The sequence below is a fragment of the Cynocephalus volans genome, chromosome 10 (assembly GCF_027409185.1).
Source record: "Cynocephalus volans isolate mCynVol1 chromosome 10, mCynVol1.pri, whole genome shotgun sequence".
In the NCBI taxonomy this organism is placed as follows: Eukaryota; Metazoa; Chordata; class Mammalia; order Dermoptera; family Cynocephalidae; genus Cynocephalus; species Cynocephalus volans.
In genome coordinates this window covers 57,326,565-57,345,770 of record NC_084469.1, presented here as the reverse complement: position 1 = coordinate 57,345,770, position 19,206 = coordinate 57,326,565, and the positions used below count along the sequence as shown (strand labels likewise).

Genomic DNA, 19,206 nt, shown 5'->3' with positions numbered 1-19,206 from the left:
TATCCATTAGCCAAAACTAGAAACAATCCGAATGTTCGTCAACAGTAGAATGGGTAAATATGTAGTGATTTTTAACAATTGAGTACCATATGGCAATAAAATGGATTATAGTTATGTGCACAAGGATAACATGGGGTAAAAGAAGCCAGTCACAAAACAATACAGATGTATAATGCCATTTACATAAAATTCAAAAAACAAGGAAAATAATCTGTGGTGTTAGAAGCCAGGATAGTGGCTACCTATGGGAGGTAGAGTGAGTAGCGATTGGGAGGGAGAGTGGCTTCTAGAATGCTGGAATGTTCTCTGTAAAGACTAGACCTGAGTGAAGGTTTTACAGATGTGTTCATTTTGAGATAATTTAATGAACTGTATACTTTTATGGTTTGTATACTTATTAATATGTGGATTTTATTTTAATAAAATACTTAAAAACTATTCCCATGAATTATATCAGAATGGTTGCCTACAAGGAGGCAATAGAAATGGAAAATAGGTATAAAAGAGAATTAAATAGGTAGGAAGGTGGATGGGTAGGTAGATAGGCAGCTAGGTACGTAGATGCAATGGGGCCCGTGTTAGCAACAGCCCTGGAATCTTGTGCTGTCTAGTATGGACACTAGGTACAGGTAGTCATTTAGATTTAAATTAAATTAAAAATTCAGTTCCTTCATCACATTAATCACATTTCAAGTGCTCAATAGCCACATGTAGCTATTGCCTGGCATGTTGGACAGTACAAAATACAGAAAATTTTCATTATCACAGAAACTTCTATTGGACAGCATAGGTGGACATGAATGAGATCTGGAGAAAAAAGGTAATTAGAGAAAGAAGCAGAAAAAGAGAATCTGAGAACCACCAATGTTGAAGGGATTATTGGAGGAAACAGACCAACGTAAGACAAGATCTAGGAGAGACTGATATCATGTGTATTAGTCTATTTCTGTTGTTTATAACAAATTACCTGGAACTGGGAGATTTATAAGAAAACAAAATTTATTATTGCTTACAGTTTCTGAGGCAGGGAAGTCCAAAGTCCATCTGGTGGTGGCAACAGTGACTCAGGGGTCTCACATTACAAGACGGATGGTCAGACTCTCCTCTCCTTTTTAAAGCCCTCAGAACCACACCCCTGACCACCATTTTTAATCCATTCACTACTGCAGGGTCGTACAATCCAAACACCTCTTCAAGGCTCCACCTTTCAATTACTGTAATAGGATTCCCCACACTCTTAACAGTCACAGTGGGGGCTAAGTTTCTAATACATAAAACCCGGGGGACACAATTCAAGCTTCAGTGAGTTTTGCGGGGATGTAATTCAATCCATTAAGTCATGGAAGCCAAGACATTAGACAATTTCAAAGAGGAAGTGTTAACGTCAAATGTTGCAGTGTAGGCTACAATAATAGGTCATTGGAGAGTTTAGCAAAACAGTTTCAGTGCATATGAAAGTCAGATTGTGCGATCCAGAGCATGAAGGAATGAAGTTAGAGATTGCCGGCTCGCCTGAATTTAGCTGGAGAAAGTAAATTCTCTCCAGCTGTGCCCTGGTCTGTGAAGTCCAGAGAAGCCCAAGGCAAGAGTCCCAGGGGTCTGGAATGGCGTGACCAATGCAGATCCTGCCAACTCACACAGCAGGGAGAGGCCGAAAGTCTCAGAAACACAAACACCCTTCCCTGAGCTTAGAACAAGGTTGCCAGATGGATGTGGTTTCTCTGACCATAAGGAAGTGTCCCCAGAAGTTATTTCTGAGGTCACCAGTGGAGTTCCTGAGAATAGATATAATATGGGGTAGGGCACAGGGGTGTGTCATAACACACACACACATACACACACACCTTAGGCCCTGAAAGGAGCAAAAGAGAAGGTTCCAGGGAGTTGTCAAGTACAGAGTACTAATTCGAGAGATTTCCCACCACCATCCCATTTCTGGGGACTCTGACCACAGAGAGTAATGATGGGTTAGGAAGAGGGGAGGCTTCTCTCTGGGGTCAACCAGGGGGAAACCTCAAGGCTTAGAGGGGATTGAGGGTCAGAATCATCCCTGAAGCTCACCCTAATTCTTTGCCCCTCACCCCTCATTTCTCTGGGTGTCTCCGGCTGCAAGAGGTGCGCTGCACATACGGGATGTTGACATCTTGGTTTGCAATTGCTGTTTCCTCTTCAGGAATCCTGGTGTCCCCTCCTCTCAGTTCTTATGTTCCTCAGGGACCCAGTAGCCCCTCTACCAACCCTCAGACCCCTAAGGGACCAAAGTATCCCCCGCCTTTAAGCTCCCACTCCCCAATTGGTCCTCCCAACTCCTGCTTGTTTCTTGTTATTTCCGGCTTTTGTCCAGTTTTTTGTTTATTTGCTTCATTTTCCTGGTTGACTTTCAGGTTCCAGTCAAATCTGAGTCTTTATATTTCCCTCTAGAAACCTGCCCTGGGTGGGTGTTGGAGGTTGTCAGAACCACAGAGAGAGAAAAGCCCCCACCCACCCTGCCACCTATCCTCCACGGTGATAAGAGAGGAGTCCTAGTGGCGGCAGGTGCTGGGGTGTTGTCCGAGAAGACACCAGGCTTTGCAGCTGCTGTTTCCAGGGGAGACTCCTCAGAAAACAATGAGTCCCCAGGTGAGGAGGAAAGGAGCAGGGCATCCCCTCGGGTGGCGCTAGCTCCATCTCAGAAAGCCCACACCCTGTCTCGGCTATTCTGCTGCTCCTCATATGAGACCTAGACCCCCTAGGGTGACAGGGAGGCACAGAGCAACCCAAACCCTGCTCAGCCAGTCCTTCCTGAGGGAGTGGAGTAGGGGGAGACAAATCCCAAACCAAATAATTTTCCAGAAAGTGGAACCTGGGTGTTTGCATGAAACAGGCAAGGAGGGCTTCTGCCCTTCCTCATAGACAGCCCCAGCCTCCAGTTCTCACCCTGCTCCCCAGACTGGGACCACACCAGAAAAGCCTGCCTCCCATCTGCAGGCCTTGAAAGTTTACAGAGCACCCTCTGGGACATCAGTAAGCCCACTGAGGCTAGTTTCCATGTTCCCATGTCGTAGATGAGGAACCCAGGAAGCCCTGTGGGACTGTGGGTGGAGGTACTGTGTCCTACTCCACGGGCCTGAGTCAGAGCCTCAGACTCCTGCCCATCCCCAGACGCCTGCCTCCCGGTGGTGCCTAGAAACAGGATACACATGACTGGGGACCAGGGGTCGGCCTGTGGGGACTGGAGAGGAGCCAGGACCCGGATATGGGTCCTTTGCTGTTGTTCCTGGCAGGAGCTAAAGGAAGGAATCTGAGCAGCGAGCCAGCAAACGTGACCAAATGCCACCTCCCGCCCCCCCCCTCCACTATCCCCACCTCACCCCATCCCTCACCAAGGGATCCAGGCTCTCAGCACCCTAATCCCCAGCTGTCTCCCTCAGAGGCACCACCCTTCTAGAACTGAATTTTCCTGTAGGCACCCAGGCCACAACCACCAGCTGTCCCCACACCCTCCTCAGGACCCAGGTGTCAGATTCACCCTCCACCCTTACCAGGCCTTCAGGGCTCCCCATGCCATCTGGCCCTGAGATCGACAGCCTCCTGCAGGAAGTTAGCACCATCTGCCTGGCAGATGGCCCAAGGTGTGGCCAAAACGATCAAGAAATTCCACTATATAATCCAGCCCACTGACTGACCCTGTAGCTCCAGGGACCTGCAGGTGAGAAGGGCTGGAGTCCCCTTTGGAAGTGGAAGAGCAGGTTTCCTACTCTTGCCCCTGGCTCCAGGCCTCCTCATCCTACCCTCAGACCCACTGGACATCCAACGCCTCACCCCATCCTTGGCTCCTGCCCTTCCCACCTTCCCCCCAGACCCTCCAGCCAGCCAGCCTCCCCTGTACGAATACACTGGCCCTTGGATCCAGCCTACCTTGCCCCATCTGCCTGACTTCCCTCCCCATCTCAGCCTTCCTGATGCCCGGGTGGCCCTTGTCCTGAGACTGGTTCCTTCTGTCCTCTCTGGAACAGTCTCCAGTAGGAGTAGCTGACCAGCTTCCTGTGACACCCCCTCTTTCCCTATTACAGGCATGGGTTCCCTGTGGAGCTGGTGGAAACTCTGGGCCGGAGCAGCCCTCCTGTGGGGTAAGTCAGACCAAGACCCCATCCACGTCCTCGTTCTAGTCTGGGGAACTCTGCCTGCCTGGGTCAACACTTTCCATTTGTGCCCCATCCACAAACCCATGTCCCAATGTCACCCCATGCTGACTGAGATGGGAGAGAGGCCCTTAGGTTCTGCAGAGCAATGTGAAGTTCATCCACTCTCTTTTTCTTCTAGAGGGAAGCAGATAAAAATCTTAGTCCCTACATTCAAGTGTGCAAGAACTACCCCTTTCTAGGTTTTTCTGCAACTCAACTAAGGTTTTGACTCTGAGCCTCTTTCTGCTGAGGTGATGGAACATTTTGCTAGAGTCATTCTTAGAGGGCTTTGTCCCCAGTTCTCCCAGGTTAATGTCCGGGACTAGAGTCTTAGGGAAAGCCAAAGTACTGGGGGAAAGATGGGACACCAGGGCTCTCTAGTCACCAGTCAACATCCAGCTAGATTACTTTTGAAATATTCATTGCTCCTGATCTCCTGGCCCCGTGGGACACTGGGACATCCTTCAAGGCTCCCTTTACTTGGCAGGTAGCATTTCATAACCCCCACACTCTCATCAAGACTCATACCTCTCTCTCTTCTTGGCCCTAGGAATCTCTTCCTAGTAGGGTGTGTTGAGAAGCCCCCGCTCCCCTCTGTTTCTAGGAGACATTTTGTCCACACTCCCATAATCCTCTTCTTACCTCCTTCACACAACCCCCAAGTCCTATGAAGACAGAAATCACACTCTGGCAGCCAAGCCCAGCCAGCTTGGGCCCCACAGTGCTTAAAACAATTTTGGGTTGGAGATCTCACATGAAAATTCAGACAGCCAGCTTCTCTTGAAAATTTGGAAGATCTAGCGTTAAAACACACACACACACACACACACACACACACACACACACACACGCTTCATAATAACAACTGAAACTAGTGACAGCAACTTACTTTAAATGGTACATGAGTGCTCCAGTTTCCACAGTCACCACCCAGCATCCCGACTATTTCGTGCACTTACATGACTCGCCTGGCCCCATCAGTACTGGGTTTGAGAGCCCTGTTCAAAGTGTTCAGGCTTCTGGAGAACAAAAGCCAGAAAGGCTTGCAGGTGAAAGTGTCATGAATAAGAAAAAAGGAGGGAGAAGAGGGAAAAAACCTCATGTTCGTAGTTCAGCATAGTTCTGGGCACAAGACAAGGGGTTGATTCTCTGATAAGGGAGGACTGGATAAGTGGACCCACAGTTGTGCTTTCTCACCCCAGGGTTGACCCAGGAGACCTCAGTGGACCCTGGGAACACTGGCGGGAAGGAATTCCTCATGGCCTTCCTGCAGAACTATGATCACGGGTATGGCACGGCCTTCCTCCACCTCCTTATCTCCAGTCTGTCAGAAAGCCCCACCTCCGTCTCCATCTTCAGCTACGCAGATAACACCTCGCAGGAGGTCACAGTCAAGCCTGGGGAGTCAGTCATGGTCAACATCAGTGACAAGGCTGAGATGACCGGCAGCAAAATCTCCCAGCATGCAGTGCTGGTCCGCTCTAGCAGCACCATCTCTGTGCAGGCATTAAATGCTAAGCCCCACACACAGGGGCTGACGCTGCTGTGGCCTGCTCATGTCCTGGGCACAGAGTACTTTGTGCTCACACCCCCCGGCATCTCATCCAACTATGTTAAGGAGTTTGCTGTGGTGGCTGGTGCAACAGGTGCCTCAGTCAGTATCGAGCTGAAGGGGGCAGTGACATTCCAGGACAAGGTCTACCCAGCAGGCAATGTCCTAAACGTGACTCTGAAGCCCTACAATGTGGCCCAGGTACAGAGCACAGCTGATCTCTCAGGATCAAAAGTAACAGCCAGTGGCCCCGTGGCTGTCTTCTCTGGCCACAGCTGTGTCCAGAAACTCACATACTGTGACCACGTGGTGGAGCAGCTGCTACCCACGTCCGCCTGGGGCACTCACTACGTGGTGCCCCCTCTGGCCTGCCAGACACGCTATGATCTGGTCTATGTTGTGGCCAGTCAGGCCACAAAGCTGACCTACAACCACGGGGGTACCACTAGCTCCCAAGCGCTTCAAACGGGTAAAGTGGTAGAGTTTGATGTCCGGTCATCCCAGCCACTCTACCTGTCTGCAGATGTGGGCATCCAGGTCCTGCTGTTTGGCACAGGTGCCACAAGAAATGGAATAACTTATGACCCCTACCTGATCCTGATCCCAGATGTGGCAAGCTATTGCTCTGCCTATGTAGTCAAGAGTGTGCCAGGCTCTGAGGACGTGGTCCTAGTGGTGACAGAGACGAAGGCTACTGATGGGCTGACCCTGGACGGGAGTACACTGGGAGCCAACCTGACCTGGATGGCTGTGCCAGGCAGTGAGTTCTCATATGCTGAAGTGGACCTCAACACTGCTGACAGTATCCACATGGCTGGGGCCACCACCACCTTCGGGCTGCTCACCTTAGGGCTGGCCCAGGCTATGGGCTATGGGACAACAGCTTCCTGCGGCCATAGTGAGTAATGGGAAATGACCCCTGGCCCTGTCCACCTGGTGATACCTTTCCCACCTACCTGCTCCTCTGTGACTTCCTGGCTCAGCTGGGCTGCCCACCCCCTACTTCCATCCTCCCTGAAATCTTTCCTTAAGTCGTCCCAGCCCCATCCCTCTTCTCAGGAACAATATTCAAAATATTGAGCAACCATCTTGACCCAGGGCACAACCACTTTGAAGAAGTGCCAGTGAGAGCACTGCAGCAGGGTCCTGGAAGACCCCACGGTGCCGGCATGGGCCCCTGTCTGTTGGTTTGTGGGAGGTCAGGGAAGTGGCCCAGGGGAGAGCCAGGGTGCCAAGAGGGAGGCATCTTTGGGGGTTGAGGGGGCCAGGTCAGCAGCTTCGTACCAACCAGTTTGGAAATACTTTTTTTTATTTTAGCAACCAGCTACACCAGTTGCTAACTGCCACTCTCCATACCTCATATTCAGGAGATCTAAAAGTGCAATATTAATGATGACTACCATGTTGGGGTGGGGGGGAGTATATTTCAGTATACCAGGAATGGAATTTCTAGGTGCTTCACATATTTTGACACAGTTATTGTTTAGACCTGGCCCTGTGTGTGTCCTCAGGTTTAGCCCATCGAGGAGCTGCCACCAGGCTGTGCATGTGGTATTTGAGGACACAGATGCTAGAGCCAGGGTGCCCAGTTTCAAATCCCAGCCCTGCTTGTGTGACTTTACTTCTCTGGGCTTCAGTTTTCACATCTGTAAAATGGGGATAAAAACTGAACCTTCCTCACAATACTGTAGTGAGGGTAGAATGAATTAACAGTTGCAAAGCACTGAGAGCGGTATTTGGCAAGAGATTAGGGCTAGGTAAGGCTGAGCTATTATTATGAGGGGTCAGCAAGCAAGAGCATTTGAAGACCAGGAAGAAGAAAAGAAGGGCTGTTTCTTCCTATGTGGTCTCCCCCAGGCTAGGACCTTAGACACTAGGGTTCCACGTCCTGACAAAAATGCCCCTCCTCCCACCCTCCAGGACATGGAAACCACCTAATTTCAAGGGGCCACTGTGGGCTTGAATAGTAGAATGGGGGAGGGGTGGCTGATTAATTATAGTAGGTAACACTCAATTTAACATCTTGGTTCAGTTCCAAACCTAACTTCTGTTTTAGCTTATTTAAACCTGACAACACCTCCCCAAATCCCTGACGGTATTATCATCCCCATGTTACAGATGAGGAAATTGAGGCCCCAGGAATTTAAAATAACTTGCCCAGTGTCACAGAGCTAGTCGGTTAAGCCAGTATTCCTACCTCGTCATTTCCATTCTGCTAAACAGTCTTTTCCATTTTCTGTCCTAAAAAAAAAAAAAAAAATCCCTTAGCCTTTTGACCTTGGTGGGAGGAAGGGAAGAGGGGGAATGAGGGAGAGAAAAACACAAATGAACATTTCAGTGTTCCTGTTCTCTCCTTCTCACTATATTCCATTGTTCTGAGCTGAGCTGCGTCAAACTGGGGAATCAGAAGACCTGGGGTTTTCAGAGGCCTGAGCAGCTCTCTCTCCGTGAGGCTCCAGACCTTAGTTTTCCCACCTCTGAAATGGGCAGTTGTGAGCGGACTGTCCAAACCCCCACGGCGGGAGAGTCCCCGGAGTCCTGCCCCAGGGGAGCTTCTGACTCTGTGTTTTCATGCCCGCTCCCCTCCGCAGCTCAGCTGTCCCCGGCGGAGCCGGAGCCGTCCTGCGAAGGCGTGCAGTGTGCAGCCTCCCAGCGCTGCCAGCTGGTGGGCGGGAAGGCCCAGTGCGTGGCGGAGCCTACGGCCGTCTGCAGGGCCCAGGGGGACCCCCATTACACCACCTTCGACGGCCGTCGCTACGACATGATGGGCACCTGCTTGTACACTATGGCCGAGCTGTGCAGTGAGGACAACACCCTGCCCGCCTTCAGCGTGGAGGCCAAGAACGAGCACCGGGGCAGCCGCCAGGTCTCCTACGTGGGCTTAGTCACCGTGCGCGCCTACAGCCACGCCGTGTCGCTGGCCCGCGGGGAAGTTGGCTTCGCCCGGGTGAGTGTCGAGAGGCTTCGGGGTTGAACACGCACGAGCCGCCAGTCCGAAGGCGGAGGCAAAGCCCGGATGTCAGACCCCAGACCCAAGCCCGTTGCCATGGTGTGGAGGGTGCAGAGGAGTGGGCCATGGAGGTGGGCGGTGGGGACGGGGGATCGGAAAATGAGTAGTGGAACCTTAAAATCCTTTCCTCCAGCAATTCCACTTCTAGAAATTTTAAGGATGCTCAGAGAGATGGTTAGGGGAAAAAGCCTATGCCAAATGGTTTATAATAGCAAAAAGAAAAAAATGAAAGAAAGAAAATAAATAAAAAAGGAAACTAGTATCTTCATTGTTAGACAATGAAGGATTTAAGTGACTAAATCACTAAATTTAGTGATCACCTGTTGTGCGCCAGATCGGTTTCTTAGCACTTTCCTTGTCTTAACGCATTTAATGCTCACAGCAGCTCTGAGGGGTGTAGGCATTATTACCATGAACACGTTCGGATGAGAAAACTGAGGTTGAGAGAGGCAAATGGCTTCCCAAGGGTTTACAGCCAATAAGAGGTGGTGCTGGGAACACAGGTGGGCTTCTTAATTCTAGGCTGTTCTGCCTCTGGTAAGTGCATTACTCCTACTTGGCCAATGCAAATGACACCCTAGAGCAATTATTTCCTTTTTTTCCATCATGTTATTATGAAAATGTTAAAACATCCATAAAAGTTTAAATCACTGTACAATGAACACTCATATGTCCATCACCTAGATTCTAAACATTTTGCTATTCTTGATTTATCGCACATCTATCCATCTGTACATCCCTCTGTGCATTCAACAATCCCTCTTATTTTTTATGCACTTCCGAGTAAGTTCCAGACGTCAGTACACTTTACCAAAAAGACTTCAGCATGCATATTATTAACTAGAATGCAATATTTTTACTTCTTTTTTGCTTATTTTTGAGATAAAATTTAGATATAATAAAATTCACAAATCTTAACTGTAGTTTACTGAGCTTTAACAAATGTGTAATCAAAACTCCCATTAAAATATAGAATATTTTCATCAGCTTGGAAAATTCCCTCATGCCCCTTGCCAAACAATTCCCAAACCATCCCTAGAGGCAATCACAGTTGTGATTTTTTTTTTTCCACCATAGATTAGTTTCGCCTGTTCAAGAACTTCATATTAACGGAATCATATAGTATAAGAAGCCTTTTGTGTAAAGTTTCTTTTGCTCAGCATAATGCTCTTGACATTTTTTCCATGTTACTGCAATTAATTAATTCCTACTTGTTTTAGGGGAGAGGCAGATTTGAACAGCCATCCTGGACTTGAGAGCCTTGAACGTGGAGCTGTGGGCTGTCTCAGTCTCTGCAGTGTCCCTAGCACTGCCTAGCACAGAGCTGGACACATTGCAGAACTCACAGAGGCTTTGCTGAATGCTTGAATGAGTGAATGCTCTGTCTTCCCTTTGGGCTGTTGCCCATGCTGTCCCCTCTGCCTGCTGCTTTTTTTTTCATAGCCCATCCTCTTGGCTGAGACTTCTCCACCCTCAGGTCTCAGCTCTGGCACATCTCAGAGAATGTGAGACACACTAGATTAGCACTAGATTAGTGTGTCTCCTGGTGTCTTAGTTCAGGCTGCTGTAACAAAGTACCATAACCTGGACAACGAATTTCTCACAGTGTGGAGGCTGGAAGTATGGGACCATGGTGCCAGCACGCTTGGGTTTGGATGAGACTCCTCTTCCAGGTTGCGACTTATTGTATCCTCACATGGTAGAAAGAGGGTGAGAGAGGTATCTGGGGCCTCTGTTATAAGGGCACCAATCCCATTCATGAGGGCGCTAATCCTCATGACCTACTTACCTCCCAAAGGCTCCACCTCCTAATACCATCATATTGAAGTTAGGATTTCAACACATGAATTTTGGGGGCCACAAACATTTAGTCCATAACACCTAGCCTGATAGACAGGCCAAGCTCTCTCTCCACTCAGGACATTTGCACAGGAATATCCTTCCCCCTCCCTGTTTTCCTGGCTGTCTCTCACTGCTCCTTTAAAGCTCATCTTAGTGGTTCCTTCCTCTGGGAAGCCTTCCCTGACTGGCAAGTTTGGGTCTGGCCCTTTTTCTAGGCTCCCAAAGCCTCTTGTCTTCCCCGATCCCGGCCCTGACCCCTCTGCTTGTGCCTCCCCCATCCCATCCCTGACCCCTCTGCCTGTGCCTCCCCATCCCATCCCTGACCCCTCCGCCTGTGCCTCCCCATCCCATCCCTGACCCCTCTGCCTGGGCCTCCCCATCCCATCCCTGACCCCTCTGCCTGTGCCTCCCCATCCCATCCCCGACCCCTCTGCCTGTGCCTCCCCATCCCACCCCCGACCCCTCTGCCTGGGCCTCCCCATCCCATCCCTGACTCCTCTGCCTGTGCCTCCCCATCCCATCCTGACCCCTCTGCCTGGGCCTCCCCATCCCATCCCTGACCCCTCTGCCTGTGCCTTCCCCATCCTGGCCCTGACCAGTCAGCTGTCATTATCTGCTGATGAGTCTGTTTCTCCCAGTGGGCTGAGAGCCCCATGAGAGTAGGGCCTGGGGCTGTCTTTGTTACTGCTGTATCTCCAGGATCTCCCAATCCATGGCCAGGTGCTGAGTACCCAGTGGATATTTATTTAATGCAGCAGTGACGTCATTCATTATTGAGTACCTGCTAGTCTACCAAACACTGTTCTAGGCACTGGAGATAAAACACTGATCAAAGCAGACAAAAGTCCCTGACTTTGTGGAGCTGACATTCTAGGATAGTTAGATGATAAACATGATTAATTTGCAAATTATATTTTAGAAGGCTAGAAGCTATAGGAAAAAAATAAAGCAGGGAAAAAGAACAGAGAGTAGAGAGGAATCAGTCAGGGATGTTCTTACTAGTGGCTGTTGGACACTTGAGCAAATATTTTACAGGAGGTAAGGGAGTGAGCCACGTGCACATCTGGGGCAAGGACATTTCAGGCCACAGGATCTGCAAGAGCAAAGATCCTGAGTCTTGGATGGTGTCAGTGACAGAAGGAAGGAATCCTAGTGCAGCTAGAGCAGGGGAAGCAAGTCGGTGGAGAGGGAGGCCAAAGGCCAGACCGCACAGGGGTATGACCAGTCCCTCCTCACCCCCTCTGCAGATTGACAACCAGCGTTCATGCCTGCCCGCCTCTCTGGGCGAGGGTCGCCTGCGTGTGTATCAGAGCGGGAACCAGGCTGTGGTGGAGCTGGACTTCGGGCTGGTGGTCACCTACAACTGGGACTGCCAGGTGACACTGAGTCTACCCACAAAATTCCACAACCAGGTGTGCGGGTTGTGTGGTAATTATAATGGCGACCCCACTGATGACTTCCTTACCCCCGACCTGGAGCCGGCTCCTGATGCTGTGGAGTTTGCCAAGAGCTGGAAGCTAGATGATGGGGACTACCTGTGCGAGGATGGTTGCCAGAGCAACTGTCCCTCCTGCACCCCGGGCCAGGCCCAACACTATGAAGGCAATGGTCTCTGTGGCATGCTGACCCGGCTTGATGGCCCCTTCACTGTCTGCCATGATACCCTGGATCCCCAGCCCTTCCAGGAGGAGTGTGTGTACGACCTGTGTGTGACCAGCGGGGAACGGCTCAGTCTATGCCGTGCTCTCAGCACATATGCCCAGGCCTGTGTGGAGCTTGGCATCTCTGTTGGGGACTGGAGGTCACCAGCCAACTGCCGTGAGTGATGCCCTGGGTGGGGGCTAGGGCCACATGATGAGGGGCAGGAGACCTCCTCGGATATCTGCTAAATATCTGAGCACTTACTGTGGTCCAGCCTAGTGCTGAGCAATGCCAGGGACCCAGCAATGGCCAAGACAGCCAGGCTTTGCCCACAGTGAGCCTAAAGTTGGGGCAGACTCGTCACTAGTCAGTGACAGTCCAGAGTGGTCAGAACCCGAATGAGGAGGCATAGTCAGGGCCAGCATCGGGGAGGCACAGGCAGAGGGGTCAGGGTGGGATGGGGGCAAAATATATTTTGAATATGGAGCTCCCAGGATTTACTCACCGATTGGTTGTCCAGTGAATGGGGCCGGTGCTGGTTAACTACATCTCTGCCGTTCGGTCCCGAGCACCTAGAAGGATGGAAGGGACGTTAATTGAGATGGCAAGCTCACAGAGGCGCAGGGTTTGGGGAGAGAAGTCGGGGCGCCCCTCGAGGACGCTGCTGCGCTGGCCTGACCCGCCCGCCCCCGTCTCCCCGCAGCCCTGGCTTGTCCGGCCAACAGCCGCTACGAGCTCTGCGGCCCCGCCTGCCCGGCCACCTGCAACTCGGAGGCGGCGCCGTCCAACTGCTCCGGGCGCCCGTGCGTCGAGGGCTGCGTGTGCCTCCCGGGCTTCGTGGCCAGCGGCGGCGCCTGCGTGCCGGCCTCGTCGTGCGGCTGCACCTTCCAGGGCCGCCCCCTCTCTCCCGGCCAGGAGGTGTGGGCCGACGACCTGTGCCGGCGGCGCTGCTCCTGCGACGAGGCCACCCGGCAGGTGAGCTGCCGCGACACGCAGGGCTGCCCGGAGGGCGAGCGCTGCGACGTCCAGAACGGCCTCCTGGGTTGCTACCCCGACGGCTTCGGGAGCTGCCAGGGCTCTGGAGATCCGCATTACGTGAGCTTCGATGGCCGGCGCTTCGACTTCATGGGCACCTGCACCTACCTGCTGGTCGGCTTGTGCAGCCAGAACGCTTCGCTGCCGGCCTTCCGGGTGCTGGTGGAAAACGAGTATCGAGGCAGCCAGACCGTGAGCTACACGCGCGCCGTGCGGGTGGAGGCCCGCGGCGTGACCGTGGCCGTGCGCCGGGAGCACCCCGGGCAAGTGCTGGTGAGCGACGCGCGCCCACGGCATGGTGCAGGGGCAGGAGATCCCCCGAAAGAGTAGGAGAGCTGGGAGGGCGGGGGGATGTTAAAAGATCTTATGGCCAGTGGTTAAGGCCCGGGGCCCCAAGCCAGGTGGCGCTGCCTCGCCTTGGCTGGGTGACTGTCTCTCACAGCCTCAGTTCTGTTCTCTGTCAACGGGAATGATAAGAGGGTGTGTTGTGGGTGGGAGGCATTTCGCAGGGTGGTTGTGGGGAGTTGGTGAGTTAATAATAGAAGGGTGTTTAAGTTCAGTAAATGTTGGCTGTTATTATTTTTGTTGTTATGAACCCTTGGAATTGTAGATTTGTGCATCTTCTGGAAGAGGATAGATTTTCAGAGAGCAAGATGACATGTCAGGTGATATGTGAAATGCCAGAACTAGAGGTGGGGGACAGGGGATAACGGAGGCACTCACCCAACTTTTCAGGCCAGGGTGCTGGTGGGGGGCCTGACAGATGAGTCTACATGGCCACAGGTTTCTGAGCAGAGTATTCTCAGAGGGTTTACTACACAGTGGATGTTGAGAACCACTGATTTTCTCTTAAAAACAAAAAAAGATAAAAATGGAGAAGTGGGATTGTTGGGAGATTCACAACAATAGCTAATAATTATTATTGAGCATTTGGGGCAGTGGCCCATGCCCTAGGGGGGGGAATGGGTCAGATCATGGGAAATGGGAAAGATCAAGAGAACTTTCAATATGCCAGGCACTGCGTTAAATCCTTCACATACCGTAACTTATAATCCTCACAGCAACCTTGGAGTAAAGGAAATAACGCCCATAAAGCCCAGTGTTTAGCATAGAGAAACCTCTAGATAAACAGAAGGCATAATTATTAATATTTATATTCCTACTTCTCTGAGATGACATTTAAGATTAGGCTTGAATAATAATAACTAGCATATATTACGTTACTTAAATGTGTTAAATGCTTGACATATGTTAACTCATTCAGTCTCCACAATAACCCTGTGAAGTAGCTCATCTTAAGTGAGGAAATTGAGGCACAGAGAGGTTAAGTCACCTACTTAAGGTCACACAGCTAGTGAATGGCAAACCAAGGATTTGAAGCCAGAGTGTCTGGCTCCAGAGTCAGTATTCTTAACCATTATACTCTATTGACTCTCCTGAAGAGAGAGATGGAAGAGAGAGGCAGGGAGAGATGTGGGCAGAAGGGTATTCCAGGAAGAAAGAATAGCAAGTGCAAAGATCCTGGGGCAGGAATAAGTTTGCAGGGTTGAGGAACAGCAAAGTGGCCAGTGAGGCTGGACTGCAGCGACTAAGGGAGAGTGAGGTGGGAGATGAGGCAGGGTCTGGCTACTATCAGGTTTTTTATTTAAGCTGAAACCTAAAGGATGAGGAGGAGGCCATCAGGTGAAGAGCAACAGTTACTAGGCAGTGAGAACAGCAGGTGCAAAGACTGAGGCTGGACTGAGCTAGAAGAGCTCAGAACAGCATAGAGGACAATGAGGATGCACTTGCAAGAATGAAGTTGGGAAGATGGGATAGAGTGGTTGGTAGAGATGAGGTCAGAAAAGTGGGGACAGGCAGGGCCTGGTGGGTGGAGGAGTTAGATTTTGAAGTGAGATATGAAGGACAAGGAGTAGGCAGCCGGGCAAAGAATAGGGATGTGGAAGAGGGTGGGAATGTTGCAAGCAGGGGGGACAGCAAGTGCAAAGGCCCTAAGGCTGGGCTGAGCTTGGTGAGTTCAAGATGCCTGCATGGCTGGAGTTGCAGGGGTGGTGGTTGGGGCGGTACCAGGAGTCTAAATGGGTGAGTAGTGGGTCTCAGATTGTCCAGGGCCTTTTAGGCCATTATGAAGAGTTTGGATCAAATCTGACACCTAAAAGATGAAGTGGAAGTGGCCAGGTAAAGAGTAATGGGTGGTACTCCAGAAAGAGGGCATAGCAAGTACAAAGGTACCATGGTAGGTAATGTAGGCTAGAATAAACTCAAAGAGCTAGGGAACTATCATGGAAGCCAGTGTGGCTGGAGCAGAACGTGTGAGGGGGAGAGTGAGAGGAGATGAGGTCAGGGAGGTAATGGGGAGACAGATCATGTAGGCTTTGAAGGCCATGGGTTAGGGATTTGGATTTAAGCTGATACTTGAAGGATGAAGAGTGGTGAATGGTGCACCAGGCAGAAGGAACATTCAGTGCAAAGGCCCTGAGGTGGGACTGAGTGTAATGCATTCACAGAATAGCAAGGGATCAAGGTAGCTGGAGCCAAGTGAGCGAGGGGTGGGCCACAGAATAATGAATACCCTGACCACTTGGTTCTCCCACATCTCTATCCAGGTGGACAGTGTCCTTCAGTACCTGCCCTTCCATGCAGCAGATGGGCAGGTTCAGGTGTTCCGCCAGGGCAATGATGCTGTCGTGCGCACGGACTTTGGCCTGACGGTCACCTACAACTGGAATGCCCTAGTGACTGCCAAGGTGCCCAGCAGCTACTCTGGGGCCCTGTGTGGGCTCTGTGGGAACTTCAATGGGGACCCAGGTGATGACCTGGCTCTGCGGGGTGGGGGCCAAGCTGCCAATGCACTGGCCTTTGGGAACAGCTGGCAGGAGGAGACAAGGTCTGGCTGCGGAGCGGCTGAACCAGGTGACTGTCCCAAGCTGGATTCCCTGGTGGCCCAGGAGCTGCAGAGCAAGAAGGAATGTGGGATCCTTGCTGACCCTGAGGGGCCCTTCCGGGAGTGTCATGTCATGGTGGATGCTGAGGGTGCTGTGCGTGACTGTGTCTATGACCTTTGCCTGCTGCCAGGCCAGTCCACGCCACTGTGTGATGCGTTGGCCACATATGCTGCTGCATGCCAGGCTGCTGGGGCCACCGTACACCCTTGGAGGAGTGAGAAACTTTGCCGTGAGTATAAAGATTTTCAAATACACAGAAAAGTTGAGAGAATTTTACAGTAAATACCCATATACTCGCCACCTAAACTCTACAATCTAATATTTCACTCTACTTGCTTTATCACGTGTCTATTTCTCTATCTCTCCCTCCATTTATTTATTGAAAGAAAAAAAAAAAAACAGGTCATTTGTCCCAAAGAATTTCCCACTTTCTGGATTTGGCTAGTTGCTTCTTCGTGGAGTTGTTTATCTTGTCCCTCTGTCCCCCTGATTTTCCTGATCTAGGATAGTCCTGTCCAATAGAACTTTGGTGATGATGGAAATGTTCCATATCTGAACGATCTAATATGATTGCCGCTAGTCACATGTGGCTGTTGAGCACTTGAAATGGGGCTAGTGTAACCGAGGAATTATATCTTCAATTTTATTTAATTTTAATTAACTTACGTTTAAATGGCCACAAGTGGCTGGAGGCTAATGTAATAGACAGCACAAATAGAGGCTTGATTTGCTTTAGTTTAAGTCTTTTTATTTAGTTTATAGACTGAAGTGACTGGAGTTTGGGGAGGGGAGCAGGAAGGTTTTTGTTTTGTTTTGTTTTGTTTTCTCTTTACAATGCTGGCTAAATATGTTACTACTACAGAAGGAAGAAGCTAAAAGTACTGCATTCACAATACACTGCATAGATTATACACACAGACACGCATATGCATGTTTAAAATAGGTGCCACATATCAACAGCCTGTAACCAACTTGAATAAGGTCATTAAAGACATTTCAGATAACCCTGGACCATGGTGAAATTGGAATAGAATCTAAATTATCAGGATCAGATTAACTGTGATATGTTGTCTTCCTCAGGCCCCACTGAGCATAGGGGCTCCTTGCAGCTGGACTGCTCATGTATGAGTGTGTGTGCATGTGTGTGCACGCACATGTGTATGTGTTGGGGGTCAACTGTGTCGCCCTGGAAGCAGGAGTTCCTGATCCTGACACTCCTTTCCCTGCAGCACTGAGCTGCCCACCCCACAGCCACTACGAGGTGTGTTCCCACGGCTGCCCGCTGTCCTGTGGAGACCTCCCAGTGCCTGGGGGATGTGGCTCAGAATGCCATGAGGGCTGTGTGTGCGACGAGGGCTTTGTGCTCAGTGGCGAATCCTGCGTGCCTCTGGCTTCCTGTGGCTGCATACATGAGGGCACCTACCACCTGCCAGGCCAGACCTTCCATCCTGGGTCCAATTGCACTTCCCTTTGCCAATGCCAGGAGGGCGGCCTGGTGTCCTGTGAACCCTTCACCTGCGGCCCACATGAGGACTGCCAGCCATCCAGAGGCATCCTGGGCTGTGTGGCTGTGGGCTCTGCCACCTGCCAAGCATCAGGAGACCCCCATTACACTACCTTCGATGGCCGCCGCTTCGACTTCATGGGCACCTGTGTGTACACACTGGCTCGAACCTGCGGGACCCGACCCGGCCTGCACCAGTTTGCCGTTCTGCAGGAGAATGTGGCCTGGGGCAATGGGAAAGTCAGTGTGACCAGAGACATCACGGTCCAGGTGGCTAACTTCACCCTGCGGCTGGAGCAGGGGCAGAAGAAGGTCACGGTGAGAGCAGAGGTGGGGCGTGGAGGGAGGAACCCTGGGATGGAAGGCCACCTGTGGGTGGAGCAAGGCAGCTCTCAGCCCAGGATCAGGGGCACAGAGCCCAGGGTGCTCTGGGAAGCATTGGGTCCCTGAGAAGAGGAGATGCTGGTCAGAACCCAGAGTGAGAGCCTTGGGGACTTCAGACCTGCTCCCATGTGGCTCAGTCTCCCCCCTCTCTGCCCCTCTGTCCATCGACTATCCCCTCTGAACATCTCTCCCACCCCCTTCTCCCTCCCACCCTATCTTCCCTCCATACCACCCCCAGTGTCTACCCCAGTCACCTCCCTGGCATCCCAACCCTTGGCAAGACATGATGCAATCAGAGGTTGGGAAAGTTCAGGGGTGGGAAAGATTCAGGGATAGAGGACAATCTGTGGGTGACCCTGTCACCCTCTTAACAGCAATAACCATAATAGCAGCTACAGTTTTAACACAGCTGACCCCAGGCCTTGTTGGCTGCTAAGCACTGCATGTCCATGGTGTCATTTTATCCTAGCAACAGTAGCTGGAGGCACTATGATTTGCTTTATTTTTTAGAGGGGAGGTCTCATCACTGGCCCAAAGTCCTCCAGTAAAGGCAGAACTTAAACCTAGAATCATGTGCCAGCATACCACCCACTGGACCCTGTGCCATTCTGGGTTTCCTGACCTAGAAGGACTTGGTCTCATATGGAGAATGGGATTTCAGTTACACTGGAGGGATTTCCCCAGAGGTCCCACTACAATGCAGGCACGCAGCCATTGTTCTAGTAGCAGTACTGAAGAGAATACTGATAAGCAGCAGACCTGACCAGGTGCTCACTATGCACTGGGCATGCATGACATGATTTCATATATTCCCTAATGGATCCCAAGCTCCTAGAATAGCATCTTACTTATAGTTTGCTCTAAATATGCATGAGTTGTTGGTGTTCTTGTTATTCGCATCTCACTGAATTTCCTGGCTTCCCTGTGAGATGAAAACTAATATATCCCTCCACTTTACAGATGAGGAAACTGAGGCACACATGTTAAGTCACTTGCCCTTAACTATTACCTGGCCCTGCTTGGGAAGTATGGCAGTTGACTATGTTTTTAGGAGACTCAGCCAGGAACATGTCTTTCTCTTGCCTTCTTGCCTGGTTCCTCACACCTCCAAAAGAATCCAGTGTGCACTT

At 51.0% G+C, this 19,206-nt stretch overlaps 1 protein-coding gene across 1 annotated transcript in view; it reads left to right on the top strand.

Moving 5' to 3' along the window:
• The first annotated feature begins 4,054 nt into the window (after nt 1-4,054).
• The window catches only part of FCGBP (Fc gamma binding protein), a 34,162-nt gene continuing 19,010 nt past the window's right edge, over nt 4,055-19,206 (top strand). Inside the window, exons 1-6 of the mRNA XM_063112589.1 lie at nt 4,055-4,109; nt 8,307-8,662; nt 11,815-12,385; nt 12,912-13,516; nt 15,850-16,417; nt 17,418-18,010. Of these exons, the coding sequence (XP_062968659.1) occupies nt 4,055-4,109; nt 8,307-8,662; nt 11,815-12,385; nt 12,912-13,516; nt 15,850-16,417; nt 17,418-18,010 (2,748 nt within the window). The remainder of the gene's footprint in view (nt 4,110-8,306; nt 8,663-11,814; nt 12,386-12,911; nt 13,517-15,849; nt 16,418-17,417; nt 18,011-19,206) is intronic.